The following is a 20,703-nucleotide window of genomic DNA, read 5'->3' as shown; positions in this document are numbered from 1 at the left end:
CTCCCAAGACAGCTATACAAGTATTCAGTTTCTTAATTCTCTCTTGATATTTCTTTCTTTTGAGAGACTCTTTTGAGCTTTATCTTGTAGCGCAGGCTGACCTCATACTCAGGAGCCTCTCAAACGTGCTGGGGATTTCCGCTTTGCCTCTCTAGAGCTAGCTGCCTAAGTGAATTTCCAATGAGTCTGTGTTTTGTCTGGTTAGATCTCGGACGTGTGTGTGTGTGTGTGTGTGTGTGTGTGTGTGTGTGTGTGTGTGTGTGTGTATGTATGATGGATATGCATGTATGCATGTAGTGGGTGTTTATGTAAGTATATGTGTGGTGCTGGAGATCAAAACCCTACATCTTTTGCATGCTAGCTAGCATGCCTAGCTCTAACTGAACTATAAATGAGAACACGTTTTAAATTTCAGCTAATTGAGGGTTTCGGTGAATAGCATTTTTCATTTTTGGAGTCTTCCCCCATCCGTGGTTCCAGTCATCTTCAGCCGACTGCAGCAGAGCAATGAACTAAGTCTCCTGTCTCCCTCCCTGCCTCACCCTGCCCTGCCCTGCCGGGGAGTCACTCATCCATATTCAGCAAACCCACACAGTACATGCTACCCTCCTATAAATGCCTTGTGGTCATCAGATACACTGTATAAAGTTTGGTAAGAGCCAAAGTTTTGGCATCCAGTGGAGATTTTGGACCTATGCCCAGTAAAGAGAGGAAAACCATATCGTATGTTTCTTATTTGTTATGGTTTAATTGTGCAATGTCTCCCATGGGTTCGGGGGTTTGTTTCCAGGTGGCGCTATCTGGGGGAGGTTGTAAAAGTGAGACCCATCAGAGGAAGTGGGTTTCTGGGAGGCCAGCCTTACTTCTTGTCCCAGCTCTGCATTCTGTTTTGCTGAGATGCCTTCTATACTCTTAAAGTGTGAACCAAGGTAAGCCCTTCCTTCCTTTAGTTCCTCCCTCAAGAATTCAGCCACAGCAAGGACAAAAGTGAATGATTTCTAATACGCATTATATCTGTAAACTTTCATGTGTCGTTCGAGTACGCAGAGAAACTGGCTCGGGAAGCAGGCCTACCCCTCCCCCACTTCAGACTCAAGCATGTTTTTCACTAAGTGTCTTCCAAAGCCTCCTGTCTGGGGATGCGGCTTCCCTCTGACTCTGTGACAGGGAGGAGAGAGCAGCAAAGAACCCAAGATTAAGAACACAGTGTCCTTGAGAGCGGCTAGAAGGTGAACCATTCGCAAAAGATGTTACTATTTTTTATCTCATGATATAAAAGCGTTCACAGTGGAAGGGGGGGCATTTGGGGGGACAGACACCGAAAGCTCAGCCATGGAGACGGCTCCAGCTGACTGCCTCGACTTCCTCGGTTTGTTAGCTCCTGACCTGATGATGTCATCTCTGTTGCCATTTGTTCTTTTATTCAGAAGCCTTGTTCAAGTGGACACTGCTGTGCCAGGACTCTTTCTATTGGGAACAGACTGCCTTAATGAGACCTTGATTTCTACTGGGCATTTTGAGCATCCAATGTGATGTTTTGGCATCTCTCTGTTTTTTTATTTGTTTGGTTGGTTTTTTTGTTTTGTTTTGTTTTGTTTGTTTGTTTGTTTTTCAAGACAGGGCTTCTCTGTGTAGCTTTGGAGCCTGTTCCGAAACTAGCTCTGTAGACCAGGCTGGACTCGAACTCACAGAGATCCACCTGCCTCTGCCTCCTGAGTGCTGGGATCAAAGGTGTGCGCCACCAACACCCAGCTTTGGTATCTGTCTCTTGGTAGTTACTCTTTTTTGTTGTCTTGACATGTACTTAATACATTCACTCATTCCAAACTGAAAATATGGCTACTGTAGATTATCCTCTGGAACACACAGATAGATGCTGGTCAGGAGGGCCAGGGCTGCTTACTGTAGGCAGTCTGACTGTACAGTTCTCGGTCCATACAGAAAGAATGGGGAGTCTGGCTCTGCTTTAATCGCCGGCCAGCCTGGCCTATGAGCACTGATAACAGGGATATACTGTGTCCTTACCAGGTGGTCACAGGTGGGCTGGAATGCATTGGTCCCGCACACATAGAGGGAGGTGGTGCTGAGCGGCTGCAGGACTCGGATGTAGTTGAGGCATTCCGTCTACAAGGGAAACACACACATAATCAACAGGCAGGCAGCCACCAGAGAACCCTCATGTCCGCGTGGCGCAGGCCAGTCACCTACTGCCCTGTCCTCTTCTCTGCTCAGGTTGGCCTGTCTATGCCCACAGAGCCAGGCTCTGCAATGTGAACTTTACCTCTGTGGTCCACAGGCAGTTCAGGTGCCAGGCACATCTTTAGCTCTGTTCCTAATAGATGCTCAGCCAGTATCTAGTGACCAAACAAAGCCAAGACCGAACAAGAGCTGACCTCAAATTGTACTGGGGTACCCACAACAGACAGCATTGTATTTACCCTTGCTAAACACACCATTCATTTTGGTGCCCATATCACCAAAGCAGACAATGTACAGACAGACTCCTTCTACTCTCCTGGGGACCGCACCCTATACGCCCGCCAGCACGGAACTAGAAATAGTGACTAGCAGAGTCTGAGAGAAAGGCAAGGCCCGAGGGTATAGCCAGATGTGCATCCCTGAGGGCCAAGTAGGAAAACAAAGATGACAGTTTGGAACCCATGTGTTATTTTAAGAGAACAGTGCTCAGATTATATGGGCTATAGCCTGAAATTATCTCAAATAGGCAAAGGTTTATTTTCTTTTTTTCCCCTTTTTTGCAACAATTGCTTTCAAATGGATGGGGAGTCACCCAGAGGAGGGCTCACTACTGAGTTCATTGTGTGTGGCAGTGGAAGACATCGGCTCACTCAGCTACACAGGTTGCCTGCAGGATCATAATGCCCGCCCACCTTAGTTCCTGAGTTAACACCACAGTTAGAGACAGTATCGCAGTGAAAGTGCTCAGTCAGCATTTAACCAAGGAAGTTTAAAAAAAAAAAATAGTGGGTTATTATTTTCTTAACCTTTGTTTTGAAATCAGCCAACAACTGATAAACTCTACCATCACTCAGCCATCATGACCACCATCAAAACAAGCCGGCTCTTGTGGTCTAAGAACATCGGAGATGTCTATAGGGCACCAGGCTAGGCACGGGAGGGTACCCAAAGTTCCAGAGAAAGAGGGTACAAGCCCAGTCTCCTTGAATCAGGACCACACTGACGTATAAAAATAGAAAACCCCAAGCCCTGAAACCAAACAAACAAAATAGCCAACCAAACCCCTATAACCTCTCAGTCCTTAGTGGGTGCATGGGAGCCTAGAAATGTGTGTGTGTGTGTGTGTGTGTGTGTGTGTGTGTGTGTGTGTGGCCACTTTTACCCCAGGCACTAGTGGGCAGCAGAAATTAGCTTCTGCAGTCAGCATGCCAGGCCATTTGAAAAAGCTCTGATGCTGATGATCTGCCCTGAGAGCACCAATCCAGATGTGTTGAGACTACGGGACTGAGCCCAGCAGAACCAAATGATACTCAGTGGGCATGCGGAGAAAAGCCCTGGTCCTTGAGAGGACCCAAATCCAAATCCAAAAGAAATGTGCATGCAGGTCCTTTGGAACCTGCAATTACCTGCTTTGATTTCCCCTTCTCTGCGCACTTGGCTTTTTTGTCTTCAGAGACCTTCCAATACACCTGTGAGGGAGGAATGCATGAGAGCCCAGTTCACCGCAGCCTCCCCTGAAAAGGAAGCGCTGGGATAAAACACACACCAACAGAAGGCAAACAGCCAGAGTACAGTCAGACCCGGAAGAGGTTCCAGGAGCACGGGGATGGGGAGACCACAGCCACCCCCAGGACTTCCTGATAGTCTGTGACCATCCTCCCCAAACATGGAGCCTGCAACGTGGGGACTAAGAACTCCCACTTAAAACTTGACAAAAGCTTCAAAAGGGATTTTAGAAACCAAAGAACAGAAAGCCAAGCAAGCCTTCTTGGTAGCAGCATTTTTCTGGGTTGGACTCTGTTTTGCTAGAGACAAGCAGAGACGTTAGCAGCTCCTTTAAGGGAGGTTTCCTGACTCAGCATAAGCAGAAAAAAACCACTGGGCTCTATTAAGAGGCCCTGCTAACAATTCAATGGTGTGTACGAGCAGCCGGCAGTGGCAGTGAGCACATCTCCAAGCTGGCAGCATGCTGCTTGGTAAGACCAAAGCAATGAGCACAGGCCTCTCAGCTGGCTGTAAACGTACCCCTGCCATACTGGAAAGCAAAGTTGTTGTTTAGCAGATAAAAGACTTGTGGCCAGAAAAAGATAAAGATTTACAGTAAAGACAGATTAAGATAAAGAACAACCTCTAAAGGTTTACAGCGTGTTTAAAATATACTTAGGCTTGGGAGAGAAAAAGAAGCAGGATAAAGTGTTTTTAAAAAATAGAAAAAAAGAGAGTAGCTGAGTGTGGTGGCACACACCTCTAACTCCAGCACTTGAGAGGCAGAGGCAAACAAATCACTGTGATTTCAAAAGTAACCTGGAGTACAGAGTGAATTTCAGGACACACAAAAGTTCACACACACACACACACACACACACACACACACACACACACACACACACTCTCCAAAAAAAAAAAAAAAAAAAGGTAAAATAAATAGAGTAATAAAAAAAGCCACCTAAAGATGGGAAATACACAGAGTCTGGATACTGTATGCTATCGTGTTGTCTTTGAATTATTTAACTGCTGAGGAAACAGCAACAACTGCTAAAAGAAATGCTGCTGGATTAATCCAACTTATACATTCTAAAAGTAACTTTGACTTCAAATTTTAAGTCTAAGGACAGGTTACGGGGGAAAGAATTTCTATTTTTGTTTCCACAGAAAATTAAAAGCTGTGGATTCCTACTAGACTAACATGGTTTGATCAAGCAAGACCACCTGAAACAGTGTCCCAGGTGATCCAACATTCAAAACAGCTGGGACAAGGCAGCTTTGCAGACTACAGCCAAGATTTCTGCCTCTTCTTAGAATTCCCATGGTATTACAGCATCCCCAACCAGCAGGAAGTAGTTTGGAAAGAATGACAACCAAATTCCCAAATATTGTTTATAAAAGTTGGTCTTCATTTAAATGGAGTTGGTTAAAGGTAAAAAGGGGATTGTGGTATAGAAATGAATACTTTGTTTTGTTTTGGAACAGATTTTCCCTTATTGATACAAATTTAAGGTCAATAGAATATGTATATTCTATTCCTTGTTTAAGTATTGTGTTTATATAGCTCATTTAAAATGTAATGTATAATTAAGTACAAATTATAGATAGTTGCCTATAATAAAAAAAAAAACTTTTAGCTAGGTTTTCTAGATACACAGAGATGTATTTGAGGTGGATAAATATTCTTCAGACTTTTCAAAAACCTACAGAATAAGGCATTTAAAATGGTTTAGGGTTTTTCCTAACTGAGGCACAACTGCTCCTGGCAACACCAACTTCGTCAGAAGGGAAGATGGGCATTGAAGAAACTCGTTATGGAGTTTGCTTCCAATATGGCAAGTCTAGCCATTTAGACAAGATACTACTCTTGTCTGGACTGTTTGACTTTATGCTATATAAACTAGACATGCAGAACCCACAGAAAGTGACTGCTAAAACAAGATGGACATTGCTGTAGGGTTCCTGCTTCATGGAAGAGTCTGCCAGACAGTCTGCAGGACACAGAAAAAAGTGACTGACAAACTGCCAATACAAGTAGACAGTTCAGTTTCCTGCTTTGCTGAGGAGTCTGCCAAACACACTATAGGCTGAAGAACTCACAGAAGAACTTCCGGTGACTGACCAGGGGAGTTGTCTCTGTCAATTCTAGAGTTTATATATTATCCTTCTGTGATCTTTGTTGGAGTTGAAGACATAGTTTTCCTTAGTTAAGATTAAAGATAAGTTACATATATAAGACTTTAGACTCACAAAGATAGGATAGATGATAGAACATTTTCTTTATTTCTTGATAATGTTAATGGACTAAATATTCTTAACTATAGTTCTATTTGATAACTGCTTTGTCGTATGTAATTTTACAATGTTAAAGTTAAAGCCCTTCTTTTTATTTTAGACAGAAAAGAGACAATGGGAGATGTCATTCTGTAAATATGTTTCTTTCATTGGTTAATGAATAAAGCCCTGTTGGCCAATAGGAAAGCAAGATAGGCAGGACTAGGAGACAAGGAAAATTCTGGGAGATGTAATAGAGAGGAGTCAAGATGTAGGACATGACAGAAGAGGTCTGGACCCTTTCCAGTAAGATAAGACCATGTGGAAAAACTTAGACTGATAGAAATGGGTAGCACAGCCTTCAGACAGACTTGCTACAGACTTAATATAAAAGAGCAGCAAATGGCTGGGGAGATGGCCTGGGGTAGGGGTAGGGGCTGGGAGGGTGCCAACAGCTAAGCACAAGGACCTGAATTTGATTCCTAGAACCCTGTGAAAAGGCCAGGTGTGTGGCACCATACATCGGTAATCCAGGTGTGGCAACTATACACCGGCAATCTCAACACTGGGGAGCTAGAGACATGAGTGTCCCTGTGGTTTGCTGACTGCTGCCAGCCTACTTGACAAGCTCCAGACCAGTCGAGGGACTGTGTCTCAACACAATAAAATTTTAAAAGTGGATAGCACCTGAGGAAAAATACCCAAGGCTCACCTCCACCACCACACACACAGAATGAAACCAACCAATTTAATTGCACCCAAAAAAGGGGGGGTTTCATCTTTTCTTTTGTATTTTGGAGACAGGGTTTCTCCATCTGTGCTGACTGTGCTGGAACTCCCTTTTGTAGACCAGGCTGGCATCGAAATCACAGAGATCTGCCTGCCTCTGCCTCCCGAGAGCTAGGATTAAAGGACTATTCCACCACTGCCTGATTCTTTTCTTTGTTTTTGTTTTTGCATTGGTCTTTTGCCTGTACTGGGTTTTGCATGTATGTCTACCTAAGGGTGTCGGATCGTGGAGTCACAGAGAGTTGTAAGCTGCCATGTGGGAGCTAGAAATGGAACCTGGGTCCTCTGGAAGAGCTTGTAAGAGCTGGTTCTTTTTTACCCCGAGTGTCCAGGGTGCTAAATCAGTTCATAAGGTTGGCAGCATGTGCCTCGCCTGCTGAGCCGTCTCTCCCTCCCTTTCTCTAATTTGTTTCTTGACAGTTTTATACATGTGTACACTGAGGTTTTGTCATGTTCAGCCCGTTACTCTCTCGTCCTTTTAAAGGTGACCGTGTGGAGTACCACTCGACACAAATGATCTGAAACATAGAAATGACTGACACAGAAACAGCCTAGACTTTTCTTGGGTGGGTCAGCTTGCTGGTGGAGTCCTGAGCCACATCTGCATGGAGGTGAGGGCACAAGGGAGTCCCATTTGGGTATGCGTGGGGCGGGGAGGGCAGGACCTACCTCATGTTGCTTCTCAGAGATGTTCAGTGCATTCAATGCGAAGACAGCTTCCCGGGCCCCCACGTATAGAGTGTCTCTGTCCTCACTCATCAGCAGGGACGAATAGTTAAAGATGCCTGGCTCGTGAAACTGCACCAGACCTACCTCTGTGGGCGCAGAGGAGGGAAGGAAAACAAGGGCCAAGGAATCACTGCTTAGTCTGCATGCACCTGGGTCTCACCTAGGTGTCAGCAGCAGACTTGTCACAAGGGACAACTGTGTCACACTGCTCCGGCCAGCATGGAGTAGTACTTGGGGCCCTAGATAACTTCAGTGCATCCATCAAATGTGAGAGGAGCTGGCCCGTGGCTGGGAGCCTTGAGGCCGGCATGCATCATGCATCCCTAGGCTACCCCCCCACCTCCCTCTCTGTCCCTTAGTCCCGTTGAGTTCCGAACCCCTCACAATGGGGGCTTCTAGCACATCACAGACCAGACACTTGGTCTACCCTCTTTTCTTTAGCATGTCTTTAACCATCCACTTTGGTTTTAGAAAGAATGTAATAGTTCAGGACCTTCCTACTCAGGAAATAAATGCCTTACTTCAAATCCTCAACAAAAATCCAGTATTAGGTCTCAGGATGTAGCTCAGTGGTATAGCATTTGCCTAGTATTGCAGGACCCATGTTCTTTCTCCCATAACCCTCTTTTAAAAATGGGTGGACACATCTCTCACTTAAGCAGTTTCTAGTCATTACTACTAACTTCCAGAGATAAGTGGTACTCTTTTTGTACCTGCAGCAGCTTTAGGAAGCACATGAGCAGTCCTGGAACTCATAACCCTCCTGCCTCCTCCTCCTGAGCGTGGGGGTTCCCAGTACGTACTGGGCGCTTAGCTTGGCATTATGAGCTGGTAGTGGTAAGTGTTGTGGACTTGCCTACAAGCAAGTATTCCTCATGCCCAGGTGGCTTCAGAGTTGGGCATTCTTACTGTACTTTGCTCCCAACCCTCTGTCTTCACGCTGTTCCCTCCCTGGAATGCTGTAAAGCCTGTGTGCCCCATCCTGGAAGTCTGACCTGGAGACTTCTGTGATGGGGGACATCCTTCTGTATATACGTTTCTATTCGTTGATGAATAAAACACTGTTTGGCTAATAGAGGCAGGAAGCTAGGCGGGAATAGGAGATGAGGAGAACTCTGGGAAAGGTAGGCAGAGAGGTGCAGAAAAGAGATGCCATGTAGCCAAGAAAGGAGTAACAGGCCGGGGCATTCTACAGTAAGCCTAGACCACATGGGAATACATAGATTTATAGAAATGGGTTAATAATTAAGAGAGCTAGCCAATAAGAAGCCCTAGTCATCAGCCAACAGTTTTATAACTAAAATAGCATCTGGGTGTTCATTTGGGGCTGAAGCGGCGGGACCTGGTGAGACAAGGAAACTCCAGTAACACCTCTGAGGCTGAGGTAATCTCAGCAGTGCAGCACGAGTGCCTGGCCTCCAGTCAGCAGTCCTTCAATCGTGAGCTGCTGAGGTCACATCCACACTGACTAAAGCTTGGCACCAGGGTCACCTGCTCACACATCCTTCGGCCATCACAGCAACTTAAGCCTGCCCTGACCAACCCCACAGAGCATCCAGAGCATGCATCTCCATGCTCTCCAGAGCCACCCACACTCAGCTTTAGAACTCACCTCCATGCTCCCAGGTGATCCGAGGCACAGGTGCATATGCCACCACTGTCCCCAACACTACCATCAGGGCCAAGAACAGCCCCCTAATGGGGGCATACATCCTCATGGCCAGGGCCACCGAGTCCTTCAGCAGTGAACACACATAGATGGCAGGAGGCTGCTGTGGTGTGGCAGCAAGGACTTCTCAGAGCCCCGGGGCTGGGGCCAGCAGCACAGACTGGAGTCCATGAGTGGTGAGGCTCCTGAGTCCCCGCATGTCAGATTAGCAGTGGTCTTCTTCACCACCTCATGCTGGTTCTCCCTTCCAATCTGCAAAAGAAGGAAAGAAAAGCTACAGGTCACAACAGCTCCAGCTGGTTCTCGTCCCCTCCATCCCTTCCCACCATTTATCCTGTCTGAATCTGCCTGCTAAGGGACATGGAAGGCATCCAGGATCTGTGGTGCTGCCAGACAGGCAGATCCTACAGAGAGACACAGCAAGGCTAAGCACATCAAGATGGATCTACCAAGAGATAACTAGTTAGAGGGACAGTGACAAGCCACAAATGAAAGGAACAAGCCAGGTTTCGGTTCCCAGGAAGGCTCACTTCCCGATTTCTGACATGCCAACCCAGGAAAATTACCAGTCATGAGAAGGTTGTGGGGACCAGGCGCATGCCTGAAAATACATACAAGAGAGCACGTGTGTGGGATGACACACAAAAGTGCCTGTAGCCATAAGTGTATACAAACATATGTGCCCACATACATGCAGTAGGTGAGCACACACACTGACCTTTACACCCATGGAAACATGCTCTCAGGACCTCCTTTTGCAGGAGTAGTTGGCCTCCACAGAGGACACACAGCCAGCCTAGGAGGTCATCTGAGCTCTTCCTGCCTCACTGGGAAGAAGTTAATTACCATGGAAACAGTAGCAATTAACTATGATTTGTCCAAACAAGAAACATAAAACCAGGCTTTTCTGTTTGGTGGAACTGTGGCCATGGGGCTCTTGAGCCTGACCCTGTCCTCATCTGCCCCAGCTAGGCCTGACACACCAGGACCCCTGCCTTTGAGCCTATTGGCCCTGACCACCACAGCCCAGTGCTCTGACACACCAGTGGCCCTGCTACACAGGTAGGCTTCACTTCTGAGTGTGACCAGTAGGAGATGACAGAGCACAATTCCCAGATGTGAACCCAATGCTGGCACAGCATCTACCCACCTGCCAGGTGTAAGGAGTAAGGTTTTTCCTCCTGCCGTTGGTCTTGTCCTGCCACCGCGCCAGCTCCAATTAACACACTGAGACTCTTCTCTGTATTTGATATAATTCTGTTGGCCCGTTATTAGTTTTTTATTGGCTAGTTTTGTCTTAATTATTAACCCATTTTTATGTATTTCCACGTGGTCTCCTTACTGGGGAGTGGGGCAGGTGTCTGGTCTCCCCAGTCTCTCCATCTTGACCCTCCTTCCTACTTCCTCTTTCCTCCTTGTCTCCTAGTCCCTCCTATCTTCCTTTCCTATTGGCCAACAGTGCTTTATTCATTAACCAGTATGAGAAAAATCTATACATAATGGCATCTCCCATCATCTCCTCTTTTCTGTCTAAATAAAAAGAAGGGTTTTAACCTTAACATAGCAAAATATATTACATAACAGTTATCAAATAAGAATCACAGTTAACACTATTTAGTCCATTAACATTTAGTAAGACTTGAAGAAAATATTCCATTATCTATCTTATCTTTGTGTGTCTAAAGTCTAAGTAACTATCTTTAATACTAAGGAAAACTATAACCATAACTCTCTGTCCTCAAGTCCCTCAAAGACCACAGAAGGATAGTATATAAACTCTAGAAATGACAGAGACATCTCACTGCTGGTCACCTGAAGTTCTTTTGTAATCTTCCATCTTTAGCCCATAGGCCATAGTGTGTCTGGCAGACTTTTCTGTAAAGTAGGAAACTTTAAACTGTCTTTTTTTATTGGAAGTTTGTCAGTCACTTTTCTCTGTGTCCTACAGACTGTCTGGCAGACTCTTCCATGAAGCAGGAATTCTGTAGCAATGTCCATCTTGAATCAGTAGTCACTTTTTTGTGGGTCCTGTATGTCCAGTTTATACAGCATAAAGTCAAACAGTCCATACTAGAGTAGGATCTTGTCTAAATGGCTAGACTTGCCATATTGGAAGTAAACTCCATAATGAGTTTCTTTAATGTCCAGCTTCCTTTTGACGCAGGTGGTGTTGCCAGGAGCAATTGTGCCTCATTGTCAAGAAAAACCCTAAACCATTTTTAAATGCCATATTCTATAGGTCTTTGAAAGGTTTGAAGAATGTCTATCTATCTCAAATATGTCTCTGTGTATCTTGAAAAACCTAACTAACTTAACTCTAAGCTTTGACTATCATAGATAATTATCTATTAGCCAACAGTGCTTTATTCATTGACCAGTATGAGAAACATCTATACATAATGGCATCTCCCATCAGCCAGGCCTCCTCTGCCTCCCACAGAGGGTGGAGCCAGCTGCTCCAGCATTTGTCTCCAGTCTGTCCTGTCCTTAAGTGCAGCCCTGACAGGTTGGCTGGCCTCTATCCCAATGCATTTAGAAGCTTCCTAAAGCCAGGATAGCCTGAACCCCTCCTTCCTCCAAGGAGTGGAATGTTCTAGGCCAGTGCAGCTGATCTTCTCCTTAAGTGACAGTTGCTATAGCTCAAAAGCAGTTATAGTTGACTCGAGAAGGGTGACTCCAATTACAGGCAGTGGCATCACAGAACAGGAATCAGACCAGCCCCAGTCCTACCTTACAGATTCACAGCAGCCCAGCACCAAGAGGGCGACTCCTACCCTCATCCAGAGGAGCAGGAAGCCAAGAGCTGAGGCAGCGGCTGGGAAACAGACAGAGGTGGCCCAGACAAGTACGAACTCTGGGTTCTGCTCAGCAAGTCTACAGTCCATCCTGCCTTGCTAGATAGAGCCCGCTCTCCTGCCATGGTATGGAATGGAGATGTGTGATGCTGGGGTCCAAACTATGGGAATCCTAGAGCCAGGGCCAAATTCCCTCCAACGCTGAGTGTCTACACTCAGCCAGGACAGCAATGCCAACCTGATCTCGAGCAGCCTCTGGGTACAGAGCTTCTACAGCATGCCTAAGGTACAATGGTACAGATCTAAGCCCAGAAGGCCCTGTGCTTTGCAGAAACTGGAGGTGGCCAGAGCAAGGGGGTTGTGACAGACAGGGAGCCCTCTGATTTGTATGCACAAGGTTCCAGCTGTGAGGATCAGGTAGCATAGGGACAATGCCTCTTCCCTCCTCCTCGGAGATCTCCTGATGGAAGCAGGTAATGGTGACAACAGATGAGGTTGGACAGCAGCCAAGGTCCTACAGGCAGGGGTCACATGCCACTCTGTTGCCTGCTTAAAAAATGTTTACAAGAAAACATTCCTTCAGGGCAGGGTGTGTATCTCCTTCAGTAGAGGGTTCGCCTATCATGCACAAAGCCCTGAGTTCAACCCCCGGCCCTTCATAAACTCAGGCACGGCAATGCACCGGCAGATGGAGGCAGATGAAAGGAAAGTTCAGGGCCATCCTCAGTTACATAGTTTGATGCCAACCTGGGCTACATTAAGAGCTGGGCTGACATAAGAATAAGGATCTCATTCTATGAACTACAAAGTGGGAAGTCCAGGAGGCTGGGCCCTAAGATGCTGCACCTGCATTTTCTTGCAGTCAAAGAATGAATTATTACCAAACACATTCAATATGGAGCAATTAGAGCCCAGGGGAAGAGACTGGTCTATAGCAGAAATGTAGTCAAAATGTGTTACCATGGCCTGGTGTGCAGCCTCAGTCGCCAAAAGGGAGTGAGTGAGTGAGTGAGTGTGTGTGTGTGTGTGTGTGTGTGTGTGTGTGTGTGTGTGTAAGAGAGAGGGGCGGGGGAGAGATAACTCACTGGCCTCACTGAGGGGTGTAGAGGTTCAAGATAAGGGGCAGAGAGCAGGAGCCTCAGCTTGTAACCCAATACAGTGTATGGAATGGAAAAGCCAGGACACAAGCTACAACAAATTTTAAGGAAAATACCAAGTGACTGAAACAATGGAAACCCCTCACTGCCCCGGGGTGGTCAGACTGGCCAGGGCTGCCGCTGGATATAGGCTTTATAAAACCCATCAAGTAGGGCTGGAGAGGGGGCTCAGCAGTTAAGAGCAGATAAGCACGCTCACAGCACCCACAAGGCTGCTCACAGCTATCTATGCAGTTCCAGGAGATCCCACACAGCCTTCTGGCCTTCTGTGGGAGCCGGCAGCAACTCCTCTGCCAACCTTGAATAACTGTTAAGGACAGTGTTGGGGGGTCCGCCAGGGCCGTGACACTGCCTGCAGAAGCACAGGGCATGCTCAGCCACTCTGTGCCCACTACAGCCGCAGGCTCCTACCTTGTAGACCCAACCCCACAGCGCAGTTATTTCACGGGCAGACACTAGAGGGCAATAGCCTTGCCTAGACCCTGCTGCTCTTAAAAACAAGCCCCAGGGATCCCGGAGGCCTGGAGAGGGAAAGGGAGCAGAGAGGTGGAAAATGAAGGGGAGGAGGAGGGCTATTGGGTTTGACCCCCCCCCCTTCTCTACACTACTCACTGTTTGGTGTAATTTAAAACTCACTTTAAACAAAGCGCCTGCCACTCCCACGCAGACAGGCAGCCACAGTGCCATCCAGGAACGGCTCCACAGTCATCCTTGAATGCCAAGTTCAGGACCTTGCCCTCTGTGTTTAAATTTAAACAAATGGATGCAACACCTTTCCCTCAAGGGAAGCTGGGGCCTCCCACTGACAGCTGAGGCCCTCCTGTTCTCTGCAGTGACAGTCAATTGTCACTCTAGTGCTTTCAGAAGAGGGCCTGGCATCCCATTAAAGACAGGGTCACGAAGACCCCATTTACCACACAGAGCCTGCTGGAAACCAACCCGGGAGAAAGAGTTGCAGCCCCTCCCGCCAGCCTGCCTGGGCTGCCAGAGGGCAGCTCTCCACCTCCAGGGAACCCTGGAAATCTCAGCAAGGGGTGCAACTGAAAACAGGAACAACCTTCAGCCAGGGCAAGGTCAAAGACGGGTGTGTACCTAGCTCAGGCCTGCAGTCGCTAATGACCTTGAAAGCATTGTGTGTGCGTGTTTGTGCTTTAGTGCAATGCACTGTGCGTGTGAGCCTGTGTACATCATGTCAACCAGGCACATGTGTTTACCCATGTACACACTCAGGTACATGGCCACACCTGTAAATGCCAAGTTAAATGTGTATATCTGTATATAGCATGCACATAAATGTATGCATGCACACAAATCTATATGTGCAGATGTGTGCAAATATGTATGTCTATGTTTGTGTGTGCATGTGTCTACACACAAGCGTGCGTGCGTGTGTGTGTATGTGTGTACGCGCGCGTGTGTGTACTGCATCTTAGACTTAAGGCTTCTTACTGGGATCTGATAGAGGGGGCAGATCACAGAGGAGATACCCTTTGGTGCTCCTGTGGGGGGCAAGATGCCACACGAACTTTTAAGCATCCTCCTGAGAACTTCACCAAACACATCAGGGGATTCTGAATGGCTGTGGTAAGGCAGACTGTCCCCTGGACTCCAGCCCCCTGAAGACACTGGCCACAGGAGCCTGCTCTGTCTACTTCCTATCTGCTCATTTGCTCAGACATAAGGTGAAACTCTGGCTACTATAGGACAGAGGATAATCCAGCTGCATCTTCCCTTCCAGCTGGGTGTGGCCTTCCAACCACTCCCTGCCAGCCAGTAGCCAGGCACCCCACCCCCATAATGCTGGCATCCCAGAGATGCTGATGCCAATAGCCTGAACATTGAATTATAGAGGACCTGTCCCTTGAGAGTTCCAGGAGGGGTCCAGGAGCTCCTGAGTGGCTGCCTAACACAAAGCTGTTGTCCCAGCTCTGGTGTTCCCAGGCCCCAGAGCATATCCCCAGAGCCAAGGTCTCCAGATGGCAGGGATATGCTCTACTGTAGTAACACTGGCAAGACACAGCTAGTGGGAGCAGCTGGGCATCGCCATCTAGGTCAGCACTCAACCTCAAGCCACCTTGTGGGCAGGCAAGACCCAAACCTGAGCACCAGGTGGGTGGCTGCTGTGCTGGCTGGGAAGCCATAAGGCAAGGCAGGACCGGTGGAGTGATGGCCACAGTGCTCACTGAACAGCAGTGGTGACAGGGTTGCACTAAAGAGGCAGGTAGAGCCAGGAACGAAGTGGGGTTCCATGGGGACCAGTGACCATCTGCAGACACCCAGGCAAAGGCAGGCTACCTCAAATGGATTCTAACAACACCATCTCTTTCCACCGGCTTTGTGGCATGAGGGTGGCATTCTGTCAGCTCCTCGGGACCACAAGCTTTCATTCAGTACAAGCCTGGCCTCACAATGGCTCTTACTATCCCGCAGGACTCCAGGTTACTGTCCTGGATCCCAGAGTCGGTGCATATCTGTATTGAGAGTGGCTGGCCAGCCCCAGCCTTCTGGCCCTGGGTAACCTTCAGCTGCTACCACAAATGTTACTGTGACACAGTAAACTCCTGTGTGGAGTCTCCTCCCTCTGGCAGAACAATGGTAATGGGAGGCAAGTGAGGCCTTTTCAAGGTTATGAGGCCCTCTTAAGATGCTCCACAGAGCTACGGCCCTCTCCCTTTCCATCAGGTGGGGACAGGCAGGAGCGAGCCATCGCCAGACACTGAACCTGAGTGGCTCAGTCCTGGGTGCAGACTGCAGAACTGAGACAGCTGTACTGCTTACGACCGAGAGCCAATTAATATCAAAACCCAGATACACAGCAGACAGTACTTACTCAGGGGGCAGGACAGTGGTGCTTTCGTCCCCAAAGACAGAAAGGACATTCCCATTAAAGAGGTTACAGAGCACCTCTTTTATAAGAAAGAAGCATGAAAAATGCAAATTTTCTAGTTACACGAATGCCCAACTCCTCTAAAGAAATGTAAAATCGAACACCACATAGTGTCCCAGCCAGTGCTGGTGATGTTGGGGGACAAAGGTTCCGGCAGGGAGGGACAACAGAAATTAAGCCATGGCAACACTCCATCCCCCTGGTGGCTTTGGGAACAGTAGGGCAAGAACTCACGACACTGTTTGGACTGCAGAAACAGCCACTGGTTCCTTGACTGGAGAAGGCTAGCTGGGGCACGCAGGGATAACCCTCACAGTCAGAGCCCAGGGTGGGTGCGCCTGGACCATAGGGTGCCAGTTGTATACCCCCACTGCACTTGGAGGAAGGGTGTAGGTTGGCATTCATGGAGGAAGTGTTGGTCTGCATTCAGGGACAGACACTTTCCCCTGGTGCCGGTGCTGGGGGGGGGGGGCAGACGGACCAGGGCTCTTACTATTTAATGTGGCACTCGGTGCATCAAATTGCCTGTACTTTCAAATTCCTCATATCTAAGGAACCTGAGAAACATTTCAGAGACCAACAAAGTCCAAAGACAAACGGTCAAAAGGCAGAAGGGGCAGGGAAGGAGGGGGAGAAGCAGCACATAATGGTCAGACCCCATTGCCAACTTAGACTTCCTGAGGAATAAGGAGGTCTCAGGCCAGTGAGGTGACTCAGTAAAGGCACTTGCCACACAAGCCCGATGACCCGAGTTCAATCCCTGGTACCCGTGGTGGGCAGAGAGGAAAAAAACCTGAAAGTTACCTTCTGATCTCCACTGGCAGGCTATGGCATGCATGTGCGTGCCCGGACTCACATAAGTAAGGTCCCTGTCCCAGTGCACCTAGATAGGTCTGGTGTGTGTGTGTGTGTGTGTGTGTGTGTACAATGGCTTCCACACTCCCAGTGAGGTCCTCCCCCCTCACCACAGCCTTGCCAGGCTCACTCTCTGTGGAGGAGAGGCAAAACTTGTGCCCCGTGCATCGAGGAAGAGAAGGATGACGGAGGGCAGGCTTCTTTATACACTCTTCGGGCTCTTTCTCTCAGCTTTGTCCAACTAAAATGCACCACAGCTCCTGGGTAGCGTGCCATCAGGAGCCCTCCTTTGGTGTTGTGCCTCCCCATGGCAGAAAGGTGAAGGCCAGTATGGGTGCCACGACCCACACCATGTTGAGAGGATGTGCTGGTCAACAAAGACACACATAGAGACACAACTGACCCGGGACACACACTCACAAACACACAGGCATGCATGGTCATGTGGGAGATACAGACACACAGACAAACACACAGATGTGAAGCCGTGAACACACACAGGGACACACAGACAGACACACACACACACTCATGGACACACACACAGGGCCACGTACACATGTCACACACACAGGGACACACACGGGGCACACAGGGCCATCGTGCCACTAACAACCACAACCCAGGAGGGACAGGAGTTGGAGGAGAACATGGAGAAGGACATAGAAACCCCATGCTGCCCTGAGGGATGGTGGCCATGCCTCAATCTTGGCTCCAATGAACACACAGCAACAAGGTACCCAATTGTTCATTATATCCAATGGAGGCTTCTAGAAGCTATCAGTGGCTAACCTGGGCACACAAATCACACACAAAACGATTTACCTGTACGGTGGGTCTCTGGAGTCGTTCTTGGCACTTACAGAAAGGAGTCTTCAGGAAGACTGCTCTGCAAGTAATGAGAAACCAAGAGTCGAGCCCCTCAGGCCCAGCTTGGCTTCCAGACAATGAACACAAATTCCTGCTTAAACTTATGGCCCCAAGCAGATGACCTCTGTATCCGGGACCTATGTGGCTTGTACCCTGCAGAGGAACTGAGGTGCTGGGTAGCCAGCAAAGGGGAAGTACAGTGTGAGTCCGCTGGCGCTAGCCTTACCTCATAACCACTTCCCTTTCCCCTTCTTTTCTTTCTTTTTCCTTCTCAAAAAAAAAAAAAAAAAAAAAAAAAAAAAAAAAAAAAACCTATCGAGAGATGGCTCAGAGATTTAGAGCACTGTCTGCTCTTCCAGATCAGCTGGGTTCAGTTCCCAGAAACCACATGGCGGCTCACAACTGTCTATAGCTCAAGGGCCAAGGGATCCAACACCCTCACACAGACATTTAAGCAAACAAGCCACCAATGTACACACCATAAATACATTTAAAAGCAACCAGTTGTGGTCAGGTTGTTGCTATGCTGCCCAAACTAACTTCAAACTTACTGTCTTCCTGCCTCAGCCTACCCACTGCTGAGATTTCAGGTGTGTGTCACTACACGCAGGCACCACAGCTACTTTCGAGTAACACACGCCCTGTGTGTGCATACGGTCCCGTCACGGAGAGCAAAGTCCACACATTAGAAAAAGAACCACCAGGCTCAGTTAGAAGGCCTGTCTCGCATGTAGACGGTACTGGGTTCTATCCCTAGCTCTGCATAAACTATATGAAGTGGGCATGGTGGTGTAATCCCAACTCCGGGAGGCCCAGGCTGGATGATCAGGAATTCAGGATCATCTCTGACTACACGACAAGGCCAGCCTGGACTACATGAGAGAGACCCAGGCTCAAAAACAAAAACGAGTATAACCCTTATTCTTTTCAGATTTTTAAAACTCCAATTGCCACTTTTACTTATTGTATGTGCATATGTGTGGGCACACTCGCACACAGCATGTGTGGAAGTTCAGGGACAACTTGCAGGAGATCGTTCTCTCCTTCGATGAGGTGGGACCCGGGGAATCCAATTCAGGCAACTGAGGAAGAAGCAAACACCTTTACCGGCTAAGACATCTCCCCAATCCTAATTTGAGATTTGTATCTTTTTCATCTTCCTAAGGAACCCCCCCCCCAAAACAAAGCAAAACAAAACCACAGACGACATACTCATGAGAAGTAAACGGTGCTCACCCTGTCTTGTTTGGTTGGTTTTAGGGATTGCTGGGACAGAATCCAGAGACTGGCTCACACCAGGTCAGCAATCCACCTCGGAGCCAACCTCAGCCCCTCTCCTGCCTTTCATGGCAGTTTTAAAGCTACACAGAAACAGTAGCCACTGCGGAATGGGGCCAGGCTTCTCTAGGACATCCACTAGCATCAGGGACAGAGCCTTCCAAACAGGCTCCCTGACCAGTGACCCCATGCTCCCAGACCCAGAGGGAAAACCCGCAGGGTTCGGGAGCAGGCCAGACTGAGCCCGCTCAGCGAGACCCCATTTGCTGAGTCCTATGCCAGTCCCGGTGGGACTCTGCAAACGATACAGGGTGACCCACTGTCACAGGGGTAGTGAGAGGGGCAGTCTCCTGGGGTCAGGACAGAAAACAAACCAGGGAGACAAAGGAAGGGATTTATACAGGACAACGTGAAGACCCTGAATTTTTTTTTCCCCCTGTACACTATATTCTGAAAAGGCCTGGAATTATGAAGTGAAAAGACTCTTTCTGGAGGCATTCTATACGTTTGCCACTTCATGAATGAAGGAACAGCCAGGGCTGCTTGCTCCATATGGCCTGACCAGACCCCGTCATCTCTGTTGCAGGGCAGGGATGACAGTGTGTCCCTGTGTCGCTAGAGTGTTCTGTGTCCCTCTCGTACTGGCCTCTGACAGTGGCACTCACTGTCTGTACCCATTTCCTGCCCACCAAGGTTCCCATGTCCCCATCCAATCTCTGACCCAGCCAGCCCCAAATGCAAGTCACAACCTGCTTCTGGCTGCAGCAGCAGCTCAGGCCCTGGCCTCCAGCTTGTGTTCACCACATACTCAGACCGTTTCCTCCTGCTTCCTCAACACAAACCACACGAGATATAATTAGTTTTCTCACCCCGGTCACCCTACCATGCATGATTCCCCCCCCCCTCCCGTGTGGGTATATGAAAGCACCCTTAGCCTCCTCAACAAAGTACCTGCTGGTGGCTTGCCAGATAAAGGAAGAGAAAAGAAAGGCTTCCCATTTTCAAAAGGAGAAGCCTGCTTTTCTCTCCCCTACATTCCCAGAAGTAACTGGATTGGGCTGGGCTGGGGTGGGGATGCTAAGGTCAAAACAACCAGCTCAAAGTCTGGCTCCATCATGCTGGTCTTAAGGTAGGTGCTGGGTCTCTCTAGGCCTGATTCTCCCTTCAGAAGATGAGCTCACAAACAGCAGTTGCCTGTGATGGTCACTGCCTCTCCTGTGGTTTGAGGGTCTGAAGTTGATCTAGTGTGACGAACTTAACTCCTGAGCATGGCACCCATTGACGATCTAGCTGCTGAGTGTTAACTGGGTGGCACCCTTACCGGTAAAATGCAGCCTGTCCCAAAGGCCTCCCTGAGATGGCTCAGCCACACACACACACACACACACACAGAGTGTAGCTGCATTCGCTCTCAATGTGCCTGAAGCATTTTAAGGGTCAGAGTAGAATAGGTATGCATTCAGATGGTGGAATACTTGGCTAGCACGTATGAAGTCTAAGGTGACACCTAGCACTGTTTAAAACTGGGTTTGGTGGTGGTGCGTGGCTATAATCCTAGCCGTGGAGGCAAAGGCAAGCAGATCAGAAGTTCAAGGATATCCTCAGCTACATAGTAAGTTCAAGGCCAGCCTGGGCTACATCAGATCCTGTCTCAGCTCTCTTCCCTACACGCAACAAGGTCTTTGAACCACTTCATCCTGCAATGCTTATAGGCCC

At 48.3% G+C, this 20,703-nt stretch overlaps 1 protein-coding gene across 2 annotated transcripts in view; it reads right to left on the bottom strand.

The window, feature by feature from the left end:
• Sema4d (semaphorin 4D) overlaps positions 1 to 17,744 on the bottom strand; it is a 48,945-nt gene extending 31,201 nt beyond the window's left edge. Inside the window, exons 1-5 of one of the 2 annotated variants that reach the window (XM_051194285.1) lie at positions 17,665 to 17,744; positions 9,089 to 9,397; positions 7,417 to 7,562; positions 3,606 to 3,668; positions 2,026 to 2,124 (exon numbers count right to left, since the gene is read on the bottom strand). In XM_051194285.1, coding sequence (XP_051050242.1) covers positions 2,026 to 2,124; positions 3,606 to 3,668; positions 7,417 to 7,562; positions 9,089 to 9,194 — 414 coding nt within the window. In that variant the 5' untranslated portion in view covers positions 9,195 to 9,397; positions 17,665 to 17,744. The remainder of the gene's footprint in view (positions 1 to 2,025; positions 2,125 to 3,605; positions 3,669 to 7,416; positions 7,563 to 9,088; positions 9,398 to 17,664) is intronic. The other variant, XM_051194284.1, reaches the window with a different exon arrangement.
• Positions 17,745 to 20,703: the final 2,959 nt, after the last annotated feature.

Source organism: Phodopus roborovskii, unplaced genomic scaffold (genome assembly GCF_943737965.1).
Source record: "Phodopus roborovskii unplaced genomic scaffold, PHOROB, whole genome shotgun sequence".
In the NCBI taxonomy this organism is placed as follows: domain Eukaryota; kingdom Metazoa; phylum Chordata; class Mammalia; order Rodentia; family Cricetidae; genus Phodopus; species Phodopus roborovskii.
Note: the sequence above shows the minus strand (reverse complement) of the source record. Positions and strands in the feature narration are given on the sequence as shown.